Source organism: Castor canadensis, chromosome 14, assembly GCF_047511655.1.
Source record: "Castor canadensis chromosome 14, mCasCan1.hap1v2, whole genome shotgun sequence".
Taxonomy (NCBI): Eukaryota; Metazoa; Chordata; class Mammalia; order Rodentia; family Castoridae; genus Castor; species Castor canadensis.
The window spans coordinates 101,780,231-101,797,293 of NC_133399.1; the positions used below are offsets into that span (position 1 = coordinate 101,780,231).

General features: G+C 54.8%; 1 protein-coding gene across 5 annotated transcripts; it reads left to right on the plus strand.

Annotated features, from left to right (window-relative positions):
* Nucleotides 1–745: 745 nt before the first annotated feature.
* Nucleotides 746–15,699, plus strand: Pdlim2 (PDZ and LIM domain 2). 5 transcript variants are annotated; one of them, XM_074055167.1, is made up of 11 exons: nucleotides 1,448–1,568; nucleotides 1,748–1,872; nucleotides 2,946–3,040; nucleotides 3,697–3,848; nucleotides 6,507–6,576; nucleotides 6,694–6,842; nucleotides 7,006–7,084; nucleotides 10,924–11,006; nucleotides 11,226–11,350; nucleotides 13,273–13,390; nucleotides 15,129–15,699. In XM_074055167.1, the coding sequence occupies exons 3-11, from the start codon at nucleotides 2,948–2,950 to the stop codon at nucleotides 15,304–15,306; spliced, it is 1,047 nt and encodes a 348-aa protein (XP_073911268.1). In that variant the 5' UTR covers nucleotides 1,448–1,568; nucleotides 1,748–1,872; nucleotides 2,946–2,947; the 3' UTR covers nucleotides 15,307–15,699. The 5 variants fall into 5 exon arrangements, with proteins under 5 accessions (XP_073911269.1, XP_020012249.2, XP_020012250.2 ...); XM_074055168.1 differs by lacking the exons at nucleotides 1,448–1,568; nucleotides 1,748–1,872 and adding an exon at nucleotides 746–898; XM_020156660.2 differs by lacking the exon at nucleotides 1,748–1,872 and having other exon boundaries at nucleotides 1,436–1,568.
* Nucleotides 15,700–17,063: the final 1,364 nt, after the last annotated feature.

Here is a 17,063-nt window from a genome sequence, read left to right on the forward strand (position 1 = left end):
TTCTGTGCCTTGGCCAGCTGACTTGTCTTTTGATGGGATTTGTGAACACACAAACTAAAGTGCAGGCAACTTCAGAATTCATAAAGCCTGTCGAGGCACACAAGAGACACCCCTGAGGACTGCCTGGCACAGTGCCTGGCACACAGTGGGCTCTCAATAAACCTTTGTTGAATGAATATTGTTTGACTCATTGAGTGGATGAGTCAAATGAATGAGTTTCCCTTCCTTGACCTCTCCTCCCTGCCACCTTCCTCCACCCCTCATTTGTGACAGGCTCGACTTTACACGTCTTTGCAATCCTTGGACTTTGCTCAGCACAGCAAGAAGATGTGGGGAAACTGAGGCCCAAAGAGCTGAGGAAATGCCCAAGAACACATAGTGAAAGGCAGATGTGGCACTTGAAGTTAGGTCTCTGTGACCCTAAGGTTGTGCTTGTCCTACCTAAGGTTTCTTGCTCTCTCAGTAGGCTGCTAGGGATTAGAAGTGAGGCTCAGTGGTAGAGCAAGGTCCTGGGGGGTTCGCTGCCCAGCACCAAAACCAACAAAGGGCTTCCAGTCTAGCTGGGGATGTAGAGCAGATGCAGCAGCAAAGGGCCCACCCAGAAGGCCCGGGATTAGGCCATGGGAGAGCGGTTTACACACCCAGGAGTAGGCTGTGGGAGGTGGGGCCGGGAGGTGGCCTAGGAGGCAGCTGGACCTAGAGTGCAGGGAGGATGACTCTGGTAGGTGAGAAGAGTGGTGAGGACAAGCTCACCCAGAGAGAATGACTCACACCTGAGGCAGGCAGTTTACAGCTGTGCCCACAGGTGTGCTCCCAATAGTGCCAAGTTTGTGGAACCAATTGAAGAGCCAGGAGGCAGCCGTGTGGGCCCTGAGTTCCCTAGGGTGAGGGTTGCCAGGTAAGGCTCTGGGGGAACCACTAGCCAGATGGGTCCTCTTGCTGCGAGCCTGAGGGAGGTTCCAGGAGATTGGCAAAGGGGGGGCTGGGCAGGCCATTGAGGTTGCTGGGGATGGTCCACTCTAGGCAGGCCAGCAGGGAAAAGAGGTTCCTGTGACCTTTTGTCAGGCCACCTTCTCTCTTCATCTCCTCCCTGCCCTGGCCTCCAGCCCAAAGCAGAGAAAGCTTGCCCCCGCATCTTAGGCAGACAGCTCTGTGCTGCAGAGAACGATCTGCGGTGGCCACGCCAAGCCAGCGGCCTGCAGACGGCTCCGCTGTCTGCGGGTGTTGACGGGGACTGTCACTTGAACTGCTCCCCTGTACTCAGGGGAGGTCGGGAGGATGCAGGCACCTCGGAAGGACGACCGCAGCCTAGAGGCAGCTCTAGGGAGAGCCTGTCCCCAATGTCCCCCCCGGGTCGCGGGCCAGGTGGCTGCGCCCGTGCTCGGCAGAGCGGAGGAGGCGGCTTCCCGGGCCAGGGGCGGCGGCAGGGGCGGCCCCGGGATCACATGGGCGGAGGCAGGTCCCGGAGCCCCGGGCGGGCTCTCCCTAGAGTCGGGCAGACGGCGGCAGCGGGAGCGACAGCGGGTCCTCGCTCTCTTCCTCCCGGGCCCGTCTGCCCAGCCTGACAGGTGAGCGGCACCCAGGTGAGCGCGCCCACCTGCGCACCCTCCGCACCGCCCCCGGCGCCCTCATGGGTCTCGGGCCGGGACCCTGACCATCGCCCACAGCCCCTCTCCCTGCAGCCTCTCCACGGCGTGGGCGCCCCCGGTGGCCTGGGTTCCCCGTGACCTGGTCGCTCCTCCTCCAGCCCCGGGCCCGCGGTGGTACTTTGGCCTTGGTGGGAAGAAGGCTCCAGAACTGGGAGAGCCGGGCTGACAAGCTGGGCACCTCCCTGCGGCGCCCGCAGCGCGGAGTCCACTAGCAGGCTCAAAGGTCTGGGAATCTCGGGGGCCTTTTCGAACTTCCAAAGATCGGCCCCGGGGCCTGGGGACCTGGGGCCAGAGGCCAGGCTTGGGTGGCAGGAGAGGGCAGTTGACTGGGGACGGGAAGATGGACCTGCTGACCTGGGTACCCGCTCCCTTGGGTCCTGATGTTCTTCAGTGTTCCTGCAGCACTGGCAGACTCTGGACCTCCCCAGGATGGTGCTGGGCTGGGTGGTGCCCACTTTGGCATTGCAGCTTCCTGCCTAAATTGGCTCCTGGCTCCAGACCTAGAGGCTCAGGAAATCCTAGAAGGGTCTGGTCCACAAGGACACTCCCTAGCCTGGCAGAGGGGCAGTGGGTGGGAGACCTGGGCCTCCAGCAACAAGCATCAGTGAACTCCCCAGCTGGCCCACATCAGGGGGTGGGTGTGCACTGCTAGGCAGGTGAGCCAACCTCCTTGCCAGGCCGAGCTGTTCAGAGAGCAACAGGCCCCTAGGGCTGGTGGGAAGCTGGATCGTGCCCTTCTAAATCATCTTGTTAGGGGCTGTGCAGGTGGCCTGGTGGCCCCTCTGAAGACCTTGGCTTGATCCCAGCCAACTCTCTACCTGGCCAACTTCTTGGATAGTCTGGTAGGGCCACCCCAGGCCTTGCTGTCTGTTCTGTGCAGAGTCAGGCCGCCTGCCTGCGCTCCCCTCTAGAGTGGGGAGGAAGTACCTTTTGCTGTTGGTTTTGGGGACAGGAAGCAAGCACTGGTGGTGGAGGAGGGGCAAGGGACAAAATACTAGTGTTTCTTGCCACCTGCCAGCCCCTTCCTACCCATTTGCCAGCAAGCCCCTATCTGTGCCTCCAGGGAGGTGCTGGGCTAAAGACCACTGGAAGGGGGAACTCAGAGTCACAGCTTCCCAGAGTGGGGGGAAGTGAAACTCAGGGGTGAGGGAGGGACTTAGTCACTTCCTCTACCAACCCCCAACCCCCGCCAGGCAAGGGCAGCTCCCTGCCAGGGACCTGGCACCCCTCTTCTCCCTCTTAGCAGGGGGTAGTTTGGGAGAAGTGGGCTCTACCCCCTAGTCTTCTCTTCCTCAGGCATGGCACTGACAGTGGATGTGGTGGGGCCGGCACCCTGGGGCTTCCGCATCAGTGGAGGCAGGGATTTCCACACACCCATCATGGTGACCAAGGTAAGGGCTGGTTCCAGTAGATAAGGAGCTACTCCCCAAAGTTAGGCCCGCCCTGTCCCCACAAATGCCTTTCCTTTTTGGTTCTGGAGCCTGAGGCCTGCTGCTGGCAGTGTCTACAGGGAGACAGTGGGTCCTTTTGCTGTGGGGATGTGGGGGCCACTTCAGGAAGAATTTTAGGGGTGGACCAAGGATAGGGCCTGCCCTTTTCTCTGTGGTCACTAACCCCACACCTGCTGGCAGCCATTTGGGGTGGCTATAGGATAAGAGCCCTTGTGAGTTCTTGGCAATTTCCTCTTGACCCAGGCCGGGAAACGATCACATGGAGGGCAGTACATAGGCAAGTGTGATTAGGACAGGCAGGACTTGCTATCTAAAAGTATTTCCAGGCTCAGGTCCTGATATTCTGCCTTCACATTCATTGGGAGGCCTCTCTTAGAGTGGTGCGGGGAGGGGAGCGGAGCTGGGGGGTGCCACTTGGGCTCTGGAGGGATTAGTTGGTTAGCTGGCAGTGAAGGGTAGAAAGAGGGATGTCAAGGGTTCAGTCCAGCTTCTGTGTTTCCTGGGCAACAGAGAAGAGTCCCCTCCACTCCATCCTTCACCAAGCACCAGTGTGGGTACCGAAGACTCATCAGCTCCTGGCTCCTCATCCCTGATAGGTAACAGAGAGGGGCAAGGCTGAGGCTGCTGACCTCCGGCCTGGCGACATCATCGTGGCCATCAATGGGGAGAGTGCAGAGGGCATGCTTCATGCTGAGGCCCAGAGCAAGATCCGCCAGAGTGCCTCACCCCTGCGACTGCAACTGGACCGGTAGGCCTGCCACCTCCACTGGGCCTGCCAGCCTTCCACCTCCTCCCCTAGCCCACTGCCAGCTGGGCAGTGGCCCTTACCCCTGTCTACAGCCTGGAGCATGGCCTCAACCTGGTCTTCCTGGCAGTTTTGGCACATCTTTGGGAGGGTTCTGGGTTCCAGGCTTGGAGCCCAGGAGAGGAAGGCAGGATGGACTGTAGGGTGTCTCCGTGGCCAGCTGGGTGAAGGTGGGCGCCAGGCTGGGCACGCAGCCACAGGCTGGGCAGGGCAAGCTGGCACCAGCCACCTGGAAGCCCGGGTTTGACTGGTTCCTAAGAGTGTGAAGGGTACAGGGTGTGGGCATGAAGTGGCTGAAGAGGGGAAACTTCTGAGTGAGCTGTGCCCTAGTTTGGGTCTCCTGGCCCCCTGCCTCTGAGATATGGCGTTTGTTTAGATTCAGGTAGAGGGAGGAATCACAGAGCTCATTGCCTCCCCATCACTACTCTGGGTCTTAGCAGTGAAGGTTTTGAGACTGGATGCCAGGGTTGTTAGGGGAACAGGTGGCTCCCTGGGGTGGGGCATCACACTGTGAGTCACAGATCAGGAATGTTGAGAGATCCCCCAATCTGGAGAGCCCTCTGGGAAGGCCACAACCTGCACTGCTACCTCCTGCCTCTCTGCCACCGCCCCACTGCCAGGCTTTCTTCTGGGCCCTGCCTCTGTGTCCTCCTTATCCCAGGGTCCTGTCTGTGGGACTGAAGAAGCTGCTTCCCTTCTTACCAATATGGATCCTGAGTGTTTGCAGGAGTAGGACCCAGAGGAGAAGGGTGAAGAGAACCTTGTGGCATTTGGGAATGGAGCCAAAATCTGCATTCTGGGGCAGGGGAGGGCGGGGGCTTCTGATACCATCACTTCCTCCCAGGACATTAGGGACGTGGGCTTGGCTATGTACCCTAAGCCTCCAGCTTTACACCAGACAAGTCAAGGCTCTGGGTCTCTTCCTTTTGCTAAGCCCCCTCTGCCGCTTCGGATGGCTCTAGCATTCTGGAGCCCTGGGGCCCTCTGGGCTGCACGCCGAGCTCAGCTTCTCTCCCTCTGACCCTGCATCCTCCCCAGGAAGGCCAAGATTCCTGCTGACAGACCTCTCTAGAAGTGGCCAGATGTTCTGTCTAGGAATGTTTGCAGCATGCAGTAATGGCGTGGTGGGAATGGGAGGCAGTAGGTTTTTGCCTCATCCTCAGTCAGCTCCTGCCTTCCAGTGACCTCTGTTCTAGGCTCTAGCCAGCTCCACTGGAAACAGCTTTAGGAAGGGGGAGCCCTGCTGAATGGCTGCTGTTGCAAGACTCTGGATCTGCTTGCTGCCCCAGCTTTCCAGGTCCTTCAGCTACCTGCCTGGGAGGGAAATGGGGCCAGTTCCACTCCTCATTTTACAAGGGAGGAGCCTGAGGAAGTGACCTTTTTTTTTTTTTTTTTGGGGGGGGTGGGTACTGGGGTATGAATTCCAGGGTCTATACCTTGAGCCACTCCAACAGCCCTTTTTTGTGATCCTTTTTTTCGAGATAAGATCTTGGGAACTATTTGCCTGGGTTGACTTTGAGCCTCGATTCTCCTGATCTCTGCCTCCTGAGTAGCTAGGATTACAGGCATGAGCTACTGGTGCCTGGCCCAAGAGACTCTCTGAAAGGCATTGTTATCAGCAATTGTTCTCAGAACATCTTGGTCCTTGTGCTCCAAATGGAAGACTCCAAGCAGAACATGTGGAGGGAGTGAGGTAGAATAGCTTTATGGAGAGAAGGGGAGTCACCTGTTCTGCCAGGTGAACGTAGGAAGAAGAAGGGTCAGGGTCTCTTGGTGGGTAGTTTTATATCACCTTGAACTTGAAGGTGGGGAGCTAACAGTTATCACCTGGCTTCTCTCCTGTGGGCTAGGGGGAGGAGCAGTCCCCCATCCTTAACCTAGCCTGCCTCAGCATTATCCATGGCAAAGCTGGTAGGGGGCAAGCCTTTGGGTGGAAGAGAGTGGGCATCTGGCAGTCATTGACAGATAGGTTTTGAGGCTTTGGGCAACTCATTTTCCCTCTCATGGTTTTAGTTTCTCCATGGGTTAAAATAGAAAGGATTATGGGCTGGGGGAATGGGCTCAGTTGGTACCAGTAAGGCCCTGGGTTCAACCCTAGCACCATGAAAAAATATGTGAGTATAAACACATACATATAAATATACATGTGAATTATTTGTATGAAATCAGCTATGTTCCCCAAAATTGATCTACAAACTGATGCTGCTTGGTGACAAAGTTTAGATGAAATGGATAAAAAGAGGTGCATGGGTAATGAGAAGAACTTCTAATTAAAAAATTGATTGAACAAGTTTTGTTGAAACTATGTCCTTTCTACTTCATGGTGCAGAAACCACATTTCTTTCGAGAGATGATGGTGGTTGTTAAGTTTTTTGTTTGTTTGTTTTGAACTTAGCAATGTTAAAAGCTGACAACTGAGTGTCCTCATCCTGGATGTTTTTGCTGTTCTGGATCACCAATTCTGCTGACCAACCCTCTCTAGAAGTAGCCAGATGTTGTTCCATCTAGGAATGGGTACAGTGTGCAGTAATGGTGTGGTGACGATGGGAATTGGGGGTCCAGGACCCCTGTGACACTCCTCTTCCTCTGTTGTCCCCTAAGGTCTCGGGCTGCCTCTCCTGGGCAGACCAATGGAGAGGGCTCCTTGGAATTGCTGGCAACACGTTTCCAGGTAAGCTGCTCCTTCCAGTCAGAAACCCAGCACCGTGACCATCCTGAGGCAGGTGGCCTGAGGGTGGGGTGCTGGGCAGGGCAAGCCAACTTTTTCCTTGGCCCCTGTCTTCCATAGGGCTCCCTGAGAACGCACCTTGACAGCCAGTCCTCCCTGCGGTCTTCCTACTCCAGCCCAGCCTCTCTCAGCCCCCGGCCAGGCAGTCCCTTCACCCCGCCCCCCACCAGCCCGCAGATGCTTGCTGGAGAGGCAGCAATTGGCCGCAGGTGAGTGTAGCATGGGAGTGCCTGGTTGCCTGGGCCACCAGGTCTGGGCAGGCCCCTCACTGTCTCAGTAGCTATGTTTAGGAAGCCCTGAGAGCCCCTTCTTTCTCCCTGGGCCAGGCCAGGTGGGGCCCTGTGCACACACTGTCCATTTCTCCCATTTCAGTGTCCAGAGTCTGACACACTCGCCAGGCCTCACTGCTACTGATCACTTGTCCTACGAGGGCCGCCCTGCAGGCCAACAGGTAAGGCTGCCTGGGAGAAGGAGACGCATCTCCTTCTGCTGCTGTCCGTCAGCGGTGCCCCGGGGGCTGCAGGCAGCTGGTGCCACCTGAGCAGCCTGTGGGGCCATCTCCTAGGGACAGGCAGGCTGCTCCCCTGAGCCAGGGAGGCCATTGCTCTGAGGAAGGGTCACGTGCGGTGCCCACGGTCTATCCGGCCAGTGCCCATTCCACTCCTACGCTCCTCATCCCTCTTGCTGGTGCTGGCTGCCCTCCCTCCCGCTGGCTTCCTCCCCTCTCACTGTGTTTCTCTTGGGCTGTGGCTGAAATACTTTCGCTGCTGTTGTTGGGATGAGTCCCTTTGGCTCTGTCCACATCTCTTAAACACATTCCTCTTCATTCCAAGCCCCCAGCTCCCCCCCCCAGCCCTTGGTCTTCCTCTGACTCAGCGCAGAGAACTGAGTCCCCCAGGACTGTGATTCTGCTGCAAGTTGCCCTTGGCCTGTTCTCTGCTGGACTCTCCTCTACTCGAGTCCCTGTGTCCACTGGCGACAACTTAACTCCTGGGTGGTATTTCTCCTCCCCACCGGCAGGGGTGAGGAGGTGAAGGGAGTACAGCAGCCAACAGTGCTGAGCCCAGCTGCTGGAGGCAGACTGGCTGGGGGCATGTCCAGCCCTTAGGGTGAAGGGGATGAGGCCCAGCTGCTGGAATCTACCTCCAGGTTGGTTCTGCATTCCAGGCAGCAGAGTCTTTGTGGGGTGCTTGAGGGCAGGGACTAGGAACTGGGGGCTCTGGAGAAGGAAAGAGCAGAGTCCTCGGAGGACTGCCTAGTGGCCAGCCAGGCAGGCGCTGGGAGCTCAGAGTTGTGCTCCATGAGGTCCCTGTCTGTATAGATGAGGTTGTGGAGAGAAGGCAAACATACAAAAAACAATTTTGGAACAATTAAGTACTAACTAGTATGGTATTAATTGCAAAAGCAGGAGGTGTTCTGGGAGGGGAGAGATAAATGTGGCTTCAGCAGGAATTTTGCTGGACACTGGAGGCAGGACAGGGTAGCAGTTAAAGAATAAAGAGCAGTTGTTGGACACTCTGGGAGAGGGCACGACAGTGACCCAAGTGCGACCTGGTGGGTTTGGGACTGAGTGGGGCCTCAGCTTTGGTCTGAGATATGCTGGAAATGAGCTTGGCCTAGTACTGGAGGACAGGTCACTCCTGGCCGCTAAGCAACCTGGGGCAGTCATCTTGACAGGACTTGGTGTTTAAGGGAAAACCTTCCTGGACTTCCTCCTGTGGTGTCTCCAGCCTGGACAAAGGGGGATACATGTGCACAGGGGAGTGGTTCTCAAACCAGTAGTGGCTCTGGGAATGCATTGGAAATATAGATTCTCAAGCCCCCACCTAGATTGGCTGGATGGGACATAGGTAAGGGACAGCAACTTGTGTTTAACAAGCCTATGTGTTAAAGGGGAGCTGGGGATGGGTGACAGGAAGATCCAGGTAGCCTCACCTCTGCTGTGAAGCCTGGGACAGGCTCTCCTTCCTCTCTAGGCCTCAGAGTCAGACTAGATACTCAGCATTCCCTCCTCTGACCCCTAGGACTCCCATCATTCCTTCCACAAGTATTCAAGTATTCATCGAGCAGTCACTTCCTGTCAGTTGCCCTCTGGGCTTTGGGGATGCATTCATGGAAAACGACAAATTCCAAACCCCACAGGCACTGCAGATGGGTGCAGGAGTCACAGGTCCTGCAGCTCCCTCTAGAGTCACTGCACAAGGGTGGAAGTCTGCCAGGAAGAAGCACATTTGATCTGATTAATTTCCTAACTCTGTTTGCAGAATTTCTCTGGCACCTCATCCCCACATCCCACCCTGGCACTCACTATGAACATCTCCATGTGTCCCCCAACACATGTGGAGACTGTGTGCTGCGGTCATGCTCTTGATGGGCAGGTGACTAAGGAACAGTTTCCTGGACTTAGAGATAAAGGGTCCTTTCTGTGAAGTGGGATCCCCAACTGCCTGGGAGGAAGGAGGGGAGGCAAAGGCTAGGTGTTTCCAAGGAGGGGCATTGGACCCCCAGGAAGGGCTGTGGGTCAGAGGGGGCACAGGTGCCTTCATTTTGCAGTGGACTCCTGGCTGGCTCAGGCTAGAGAACCAGGACATAGGACACCAGGTTCCTACATAGAACTCCAGAAGGGCCCTTCTAGAAACTATGCCAACTGAGAAAAGCACCTCTTACTCTGGCTGGGAATGAGGACTTGTCTCCCAAAGGACCCTGGGCTGGATGTCAGCCCCCATGGTCTCCTCACCCCCACCTGGGTGTCCTGTGCAGGGCACATGCTTGTCTGTTTAGAGATGTGATGTTATTCTTGAGAACCTGAGGAAATGATCTCACTCAGAGCATGGAATCCCAGCCTTGCCTTTGACCCCCAGGCAGTCTGGACTAGCCACTGTTCCTTCCTGACCCTTGGTCCTCTCCCCTGTACAGCATTATACCAGAGGACTCAGAGTAGAGGTGTTTATGCTGCTGGAAGAGGGCTGGCAGGGTGAGGGTCTTTGGCCGTGTTCCTAATACTGTTTTTGCTTTTGGCCTAAGGATTTGTACAGTTTTAAAATTTTCCCCATAAATTACACATGACTTTGAATTTTGAAATTGAGAGAATTTGACTTCCCAGGCTCTCTGCCCTGAGCTCTAAGCTTCCTGGTCTGCCTTGTGCAAACTCCTCCCGTGCAGTGGAGTCCTTTTGGGGATGGCAAGGGAGGGAGGATGCCAAGGTCCAGGACCAACAATGAGGTTGAAAGCCAGATTTCCACAGTGAGCATATCCAACAGCCAGGCACTGGGTCAGAATGGGCATTGTTCCCCTAAGCTTGGGGGGCCAGGAAGAGAACTCCGGGCAGCTGGGAGAGGCAGCTGTGGCAGCTCAGAGCCTGGTACTCTTAGGAGAGGGAGCCTTGTGTGTGGCACTGTGGCATTGAGGACCTGCCTTGGTCACACCGTGGCTCCAGGGTTGCTTAATTCCTTTGCTGTACTACTTTGTTTCCATGGCCTCATTGCAAAGGGTCAGCTTGCTTCCTCTGTGCTTGTTCTGTGGGATCCGAGTGTGGCCACAGTGTGCTACATCTTTGAGCTCAGGTAGCATCACCTAATAGGGGGTATATACCTAGAGGATGTCTATATGGAGCTTGTTACCTGCTATCCTCATTCTACCTCTTGTTCAGTCCTCTCACAGAACCCAAGTACCTCGGCACCGGCCTCCCTTCCTCTCTCCCCTTCTATTATCAATTACTATTGTTTGGCAGTACTGGAGTTTGAACTGCTGCTTGCTAGGCAGCTGGTCTATCACTTAAGACACACCCTAGCCCCCCCCCCCTTTTTTTTTTTTGATGGCAATGGAGTTCGAACTCAGGGCCTTACACTTGCTAGGCAGGATTACTTTGGTTGTTTTTGAGATAGTCTCACATTTATGTCTGGGCGAGCCTGGACCAAGATCCTATTTTATACTTTTCCAGTAGCTGAAATGACAGGCATGTGCCACCACGCCCAGCTTTATTGGTTGAGATGGGGTGGAGTGTGTCTCATGAACTTTTTGCCCAGACAGTCCTCGAACTGTAATCCTCCTGAGTAGCTAGGATTAGATAAACGAGCCACTGTGCCTGTCCTCCCTTCCCTTCTACAACCCAGCATCCTGGTGCCCTGGCTTTGGGGACTGACCTAGGCAGTGTGCAGCCCCTCGCAGGGGCCCCGTAGGTCAGCGGGGACGGGCGCCCCCTGGCGTCAGCCCGGGGAGCAGCATCTGGCGCGGCCCGGGCAGTGGCCTGGGCGGGGTGGCTGACTCCTCCCTTGTGCTCTCCGTCCCCAGGCTGGCCGCGGCCGCGCTGGCGACTCGGCTGTGCTGGTACTGCCGTCTTCCCCCGGGCCCAGGTCCTCCAGCCCCAGGTTCAGGTACTAGCAGTCCCCGCAGGGTTGAGAAGGCTCCTGGAGGGCCTGGTGGGGACAGGAGGGAGACTGGCTTCCCCAGGAGGGGTGGGGATCCTTGCCCCTCCTAAGCCCAGGGAGCTTTCTTCCAGTCCCCAGAACTACTCCGCCCCCCCCCCCTTACCCCATGGCGAGTCCTAACATCCCCACCTGCGACCCTCATTCTTGGCTGCCCCCATCCCCCAGCGTGGAACTGGAAGAGGACTCGGAAGTGTTCAAGATGCTGCAGGAGAACCGCGAGGGGCGGACGGCACCACGGCAGTCCAGCTCCTTTCGCCTCCTGCAGGAAGCCCTGGAGGCTGAGGAGAGAGGTGAGGCCTTCAGGACTGGGGAGGGTGACGGATGTTCCCCTGGGTGTGACTGTACAGGCTAAGTAAGCAGTGCTGCTTTCTGGAGTGTTCCTTTTTTTAAAATTTATTTTGGCAGTACTGGGGTTTGAACTCAAGGTTTCCTTGCTAGGCAGGCGTTCTACCCTTTCAGCCTTCAGCCCTTTTTTCTTGGTTATTTTTGAGATAGAGTCTCACTTTTTTGCCTGCTCCCCTCCCTCCAAACTGTGATCCTCCTGCTCTTAGCCTCTCAAGTAGCCAGGATTACAGTGTGAGCCACTGTCCCCAGCCGGAAGCAGTGTTTCAAAAGTTCCTATCAAGTGTTCATCGTAAGACCAGGGACTAGGGGAAGTGCATGTCAAGCCACAGTCCCTAGCCTTCAGGAGCTTACACTCTAGCACAGTTACCAGGTGGGCACCCAGAAAGGGCCAAGGGAGTGATAAAGGTGGATGGTAGGGCCGTTCCAGGCCTGGTTTCCAGGGAGGGCTTCTTGGAGGAAGAGGTATTTGATAGACCAAGGCTTTTAACAAATAGCCTTAATCTGGTAGCCTGTGCCTGGTACTGTGGCTCATGTCTAATCCCACTTCCTTGGGAGGTGGCAATCAGGAGGAACATGGTTCAAGGCCAGCCCGGGCAAAGAGGTGGTGAAACCTTATCCTGACAAACAAGCTGGTGCATATTTGTGATTCCAGCAATTGGTGAGGCATAGGTAGGAGGAGGATCATCAGCTGAGGCTGGCCCCAGGCAAAAACTCGAGACTCTATCTGAAAAATAACTAAAGCAAAAAAAAAAAAAGTTTGGAATGTCGCTTAAGTAGTAGAATGCCTATCATACCTAGCAAGCTAGAGGTGTTAAGTTCAAATCTCAGTACTGCCAAAAAAAATATAGTGGCCTGGCCACAAGTGACAGGGAGAGTAAGTGGCTGTGGCATGGGCCTTGGAAGAGTCCATGGACCCTAGAAGAGTCCATTAGGCAATCATGCCAGGCAAGATGCTCACTGAGCAACAGGCTCCTGCCAGCTGCTCAGTTACTCATTTGAAAAACACTGATGTGCCTGTTCGGTGGAGCAGATGTGCACAGAGAGTGGGATTGAAGGTGGTTACACCCCACTCTGCTCCTGAGGAGCCCTGTTTATTGGGACAGACAACCTGACCAGTTCCCCAGGAAATGGATGCTGCAGTGGGACTCAGACTGTTCGCACTGGAACTTCCTGGCCTTCAGTGGAGAAGAATTATTACCTTGTCTAGGGGAGGGAAGAGGGAGCCCATGGGGCAGGCAGGAGAGGGGTCAGAGTGGCAGAATGACCAGTCCCCTCTGGCTGGTTCTAACTGATGTGTCACTCCTAGGGATATTTTTGTAGGGTCAAGTGAGGCTGAGTGAGATTTGGAACAAATTTTGTCCTTCCTGGCCTTGAAGTCTTTGGAAGCCACAGGAGAGGACACGGGGAGGGTGGTGGTGGGGAAGAGGAGCAGACACAAGGGGACGTCATGGGAGCCCAACGCCTCTGATTCATCTAGCATTTTCACAGGTTCAGAAAGCAGTGCAGAGGCGTCGTGGTGCTTAGATGACCTAGTGTTGTCTGTCACATCATCTTGACTGGATGACAAGACAGAGGATGCATCTTCAATGTCACCCAGTCCACGTAGATGTCCCCAGTTTGCCTTAGAAGGGTAAACTTGGCCTTGAGTGGGCATCCACCAGCCTCAGCCATGGATTTGGCATGACCACCTTCTCTCCTCCTTACCCTTTCACATGGTCACTGGAACTTTAGAGTCGCCCATGAAAGTGTACCTTCCACAACAAATCTGGCAGTGGTTCAGGGAGGAGCCAGAGTGGTGTCACTAAATACAGCCGGACATCACTGCAGGTGGACAAACCCTCGTATGTCTGTCTCCTGCCCCTCCTAGGTGGCACACCTGCCTTCCTGCCCAGCTCGCTGAATCCCCAGGCCTCCCTGCCCACTTCCAGGGCCCTGGCCACCCCACCCAAGCTCCACACCTGTGAGAAGTGCAACACCAGCATCGCGTGAGTGGGGGAGGGTCAGGCAAGGGTGCACCCTGGTGGGGCACAGGGCAGGAGGTTCTGAGGAAGGGAAGGCAGCCAGTCGGGGACTCTGGAGCAAAGTGCTGCCCAGTCACTTCATGCTGGACTGTTGCAGACTTCTCAGAAGGAATGGCTGGCCAGCTGCTTCCTGCCCACCACCTCCTCTCCTCTCCTCTCCTTCCCATTTCCTCCCTCTCCCCAGGAGAATGAGAACTGCTACTGCTTTGGGTCTTTCTTCCATAATCTCTAAGCCTCTGGAACCTACCTCTGGATGAGGCATCTCCTCCTGGAAAATCCTGGTCCCTCCTGCCTCCCCCTGTCAACAGAAATAGGCTTACCTAGTGGTGGCATTATAATGCTGTCACTTTTTCTGAAGATCATTGGACACTCCCCCACCCATACCCCAGATCAGGTGACCTGCTTTCAGATTTGTCTCTCTGGTCTGCACCTTTCTCACCTGAAGTTTTGGATGATGCCCAAACTCCTGCCCTGCACATCCCCAGTTTCAGGAGGCTTTTGAGACACAGATCGCTGGGCAGCTGAGGACCTCCTTCAGGAGCCAGTGGGCCTGAGAATGTGCTGCCTCCCTCCCTCCTCCCACCCTCCGTCCCCCTCCCTCTTTCTCTCCCTTCCCTCCCTCCTTCTGGGGATTAAACCTAGGGCCTTGCACTTGCTCTGCAAACGCTCTGCCACTAAGCTCCTCTCCAGCCGGAGAACATGCACTGCCAACTTTTCTCTCCGTGATGCTCATGCCGGTGGTCCTGTCCCTAGGGCCATACTCTTGAAAACCACTGCTCCATTAAAAACCCAGGGGACACAAGAGGGTTTATCAGTCTGTGTGTGGGAGGAGTGACTTTTTGTCCTTGACTAGGGGTCTTTGTGGGGTGTATATGTGTTGGTGTATGTGTATGTGTATTGGGAAGTGTGTATTGGGAGTGTATTGGGAAGTGTGTATTGGGAGTGTATATGTTGAGTGTGTGTGTGGGTATTGAGTGTATGTGTTGGGATACGTGTGTCAGGTGTGTGTATGTATGTTGGGTGTGTGTTGGGGGAGTGGGTGTCAGGTATATGTTTTGGAAGTGCGTATGTTGTGTGTTGGTGTGTGTCTGCATGTGTGGTATATGTATGTGAGGGGATGTGTATGTGTGTTAGAGGAGTGTGTTGGAGTATATATGTGTGTTGGGTCTACGTGTTGGTGTGTGTTGAGGGTGTATGTGTTGGGGGTCTGTATATGTGTGTTGGGAGTTTGTTGAAGTGAGATTTCCTTTTTGTGGGACTGGGGTTTGGACTCAGGACTTTGTGTTTGCAAAGCAGGAGCTCTACGACTTGAACCACTGAAGTGAGTTTGGGTTTTGTGGGTTTTTTTTTTTTTTGCTGTACTGGTGTTTGAACTCAGGGCCTACACCTTGAGCCACTCTACCAGCCATTTTTTTGTTATGGGTTTTTTTGAAATAGGGTCTCACAGACTATTTTCCCAGGCTGGCTTCAAACTGCAATCCTCCTGATCTCTGCTTCCCGAGTGGCTAGGATTACAGGAATGAGTCACTGATACCCAGCTGAAGTGAGATTCTTGAAGGAGGCTTGGGAGTCAAATCTGAGAAGGTTTTTGTGTCTAGATGCTAACTGGCTGGGACCAAGCTCCCTAGGAATGGTGGACTCATGCTCAGTCCTCCTGTCCTTCTTGTCTCTGTCCTGAGCTGATGGCTCTCCCTCCCCACAGGAACCAGGCTGTGCGTATCCAGGACGGGCGGTACCGCCATCCCAGCTGCTATACCTGCGCTGACTGTGGGCTAAACCTGAAGATGCGTGGCCACTTCTGGGTGGGCGATGAGCTGTACTGTGAGAAGCACGCCCGCCAACGCTATTCAGTGTCTGCTACCCTCAGCTCTCGGGCCTGAACCTCGGGGTGCTCAGCCCATCTCCACTCACAGCACTTCTGGGACAGCCATGCCAAGACCAAATTGGCAGGGAAGGGACAATGGTGGGTGGCGGTTCTTATGTGAACTAAGTTTGGGGGCCCGAAGCCCCTTCAATCCTCACTGGGTGAGGTCAAGGGCTGTGACTCATCTTGGGCTGCAGGTGCTGAGGGCAGCCCTTTTCCTGGCCTTTCTCCTGCAGGACAGGTGCTGCATGGCAGGCTGAAGTGGCTATTGTGTCTGATACCTTTGGGTACAGGATGGGATGCATGGAAGTTTCTAGAAGGACAGAAGTGGGGCCTAGGCTAATGGTATTCACTGTGCAAAGTTTTTGACACATGAGCTCTATAAATATATATACAAGGACAAAACCAAGTAGTGTGCCCTTCTTTCCTTCCTCTTCCCACCCTTGGGTAGGGGCTGCTCCCTCCTGAGTAGAGAGTCTGTTTACCTCATATGTTCCTTATCTCCCCTCCTCAGTCTCCACCTGTCAGGTTCCCTCTACTTGACATGCCCCATTGCAGAGGCTTGCTTCTTTAGGGTGTGCTTCCCTAACCTTCTTGTAAAGATGTCTGTTTTCCTGGGATGGATTTCCCAGAAGAGGGACAGGGATGTGTGTGTGTGTGTGTGTGTGTGTATGCATGTGTGCGTGTATGTACAGAGGACCAGGAGGCCTTGGTGGTGAGGTCTTGTTGTTGTCTTGTGCTAGACCAGGCTGGTTCTCTCCACTGTCTTCACTCTATTTGGTATGAATACTGTCAATCTGACTGATACTGATATACACAGATGAGTGGGGTGGGCAGAAGAGGGGGCCCCAGTAAGAGGGGCAGTGGAGGGGTATGACTTCGAAAGCACCTGCACATGCCTGAGGCTGCCTGCCCCAGCTGGAACAATGATCACCAGCAATCCCCTTAGACTAGGGCTACAGGTTGACCTTGCCCAGGAAGAAAGGGCTGGGGTCTGAAACAATCCAGCAGAGCCTTCACCTTGAGAGACCATCACCCACCATGGGCCCAGGCTCTGTGTTAGGGTGGTCTGTGCTCACCTGCCACCCCTTCCTGGGAGACTCTGCTGACTTCTTTAATTTGAAAAACAAAACCAATGGGTATAGCCAGTGCTCAGTGTCCCTGTCCTGGGTGGGATGCATTTGAATGGAGGCAGAGGCAGTGGTCCAATGCCAACCTCTGATTTTTTTGGTCTGATTCACCAACTGCCCCTAGTCCTAATCCCAGAGGACATTTTAGAAAGTTCCCCAGGGTACTGCTGTGTGCTCCAGTCCTGCCCTGAGTCAGCCTGGAGATCACAGAGATCAAAGCTGATTTCAGAGGGCTCAGTCTGATGGCAGCCTTGTTCTATCTGACTCTTTGGGGATGGAGTCTTGGCAGTCTGTGTAAACACTCTGCAAGCTTGGTCTTTGGCACAGTGGGAATGCAGAAAGATAAAGCACTTTTCTTGCTTTCCTGGAGATTAAGGCAGTTATCATTGCTGGCATGAATGAAATAATGCAAGGTGGCAGTAAGTGTAACGGGCTATTTTGGAACACATAAAGGGCACCCTTTGAGTTCAAAGCAGTTGTCATCTGTGGGAAAGGATGGCCAGGAGGAGAAGTGCTGAGAGATGGGGTGAACTATGAGCTAGTCATTCAGAACACTGGCTGAGACTAAGGGAGCCTTGAATGCCAGATGTGGTTTGAACTTGACCTTGAAGTTCTGGGGACACTTTGAAAGTATTGAGCAAAG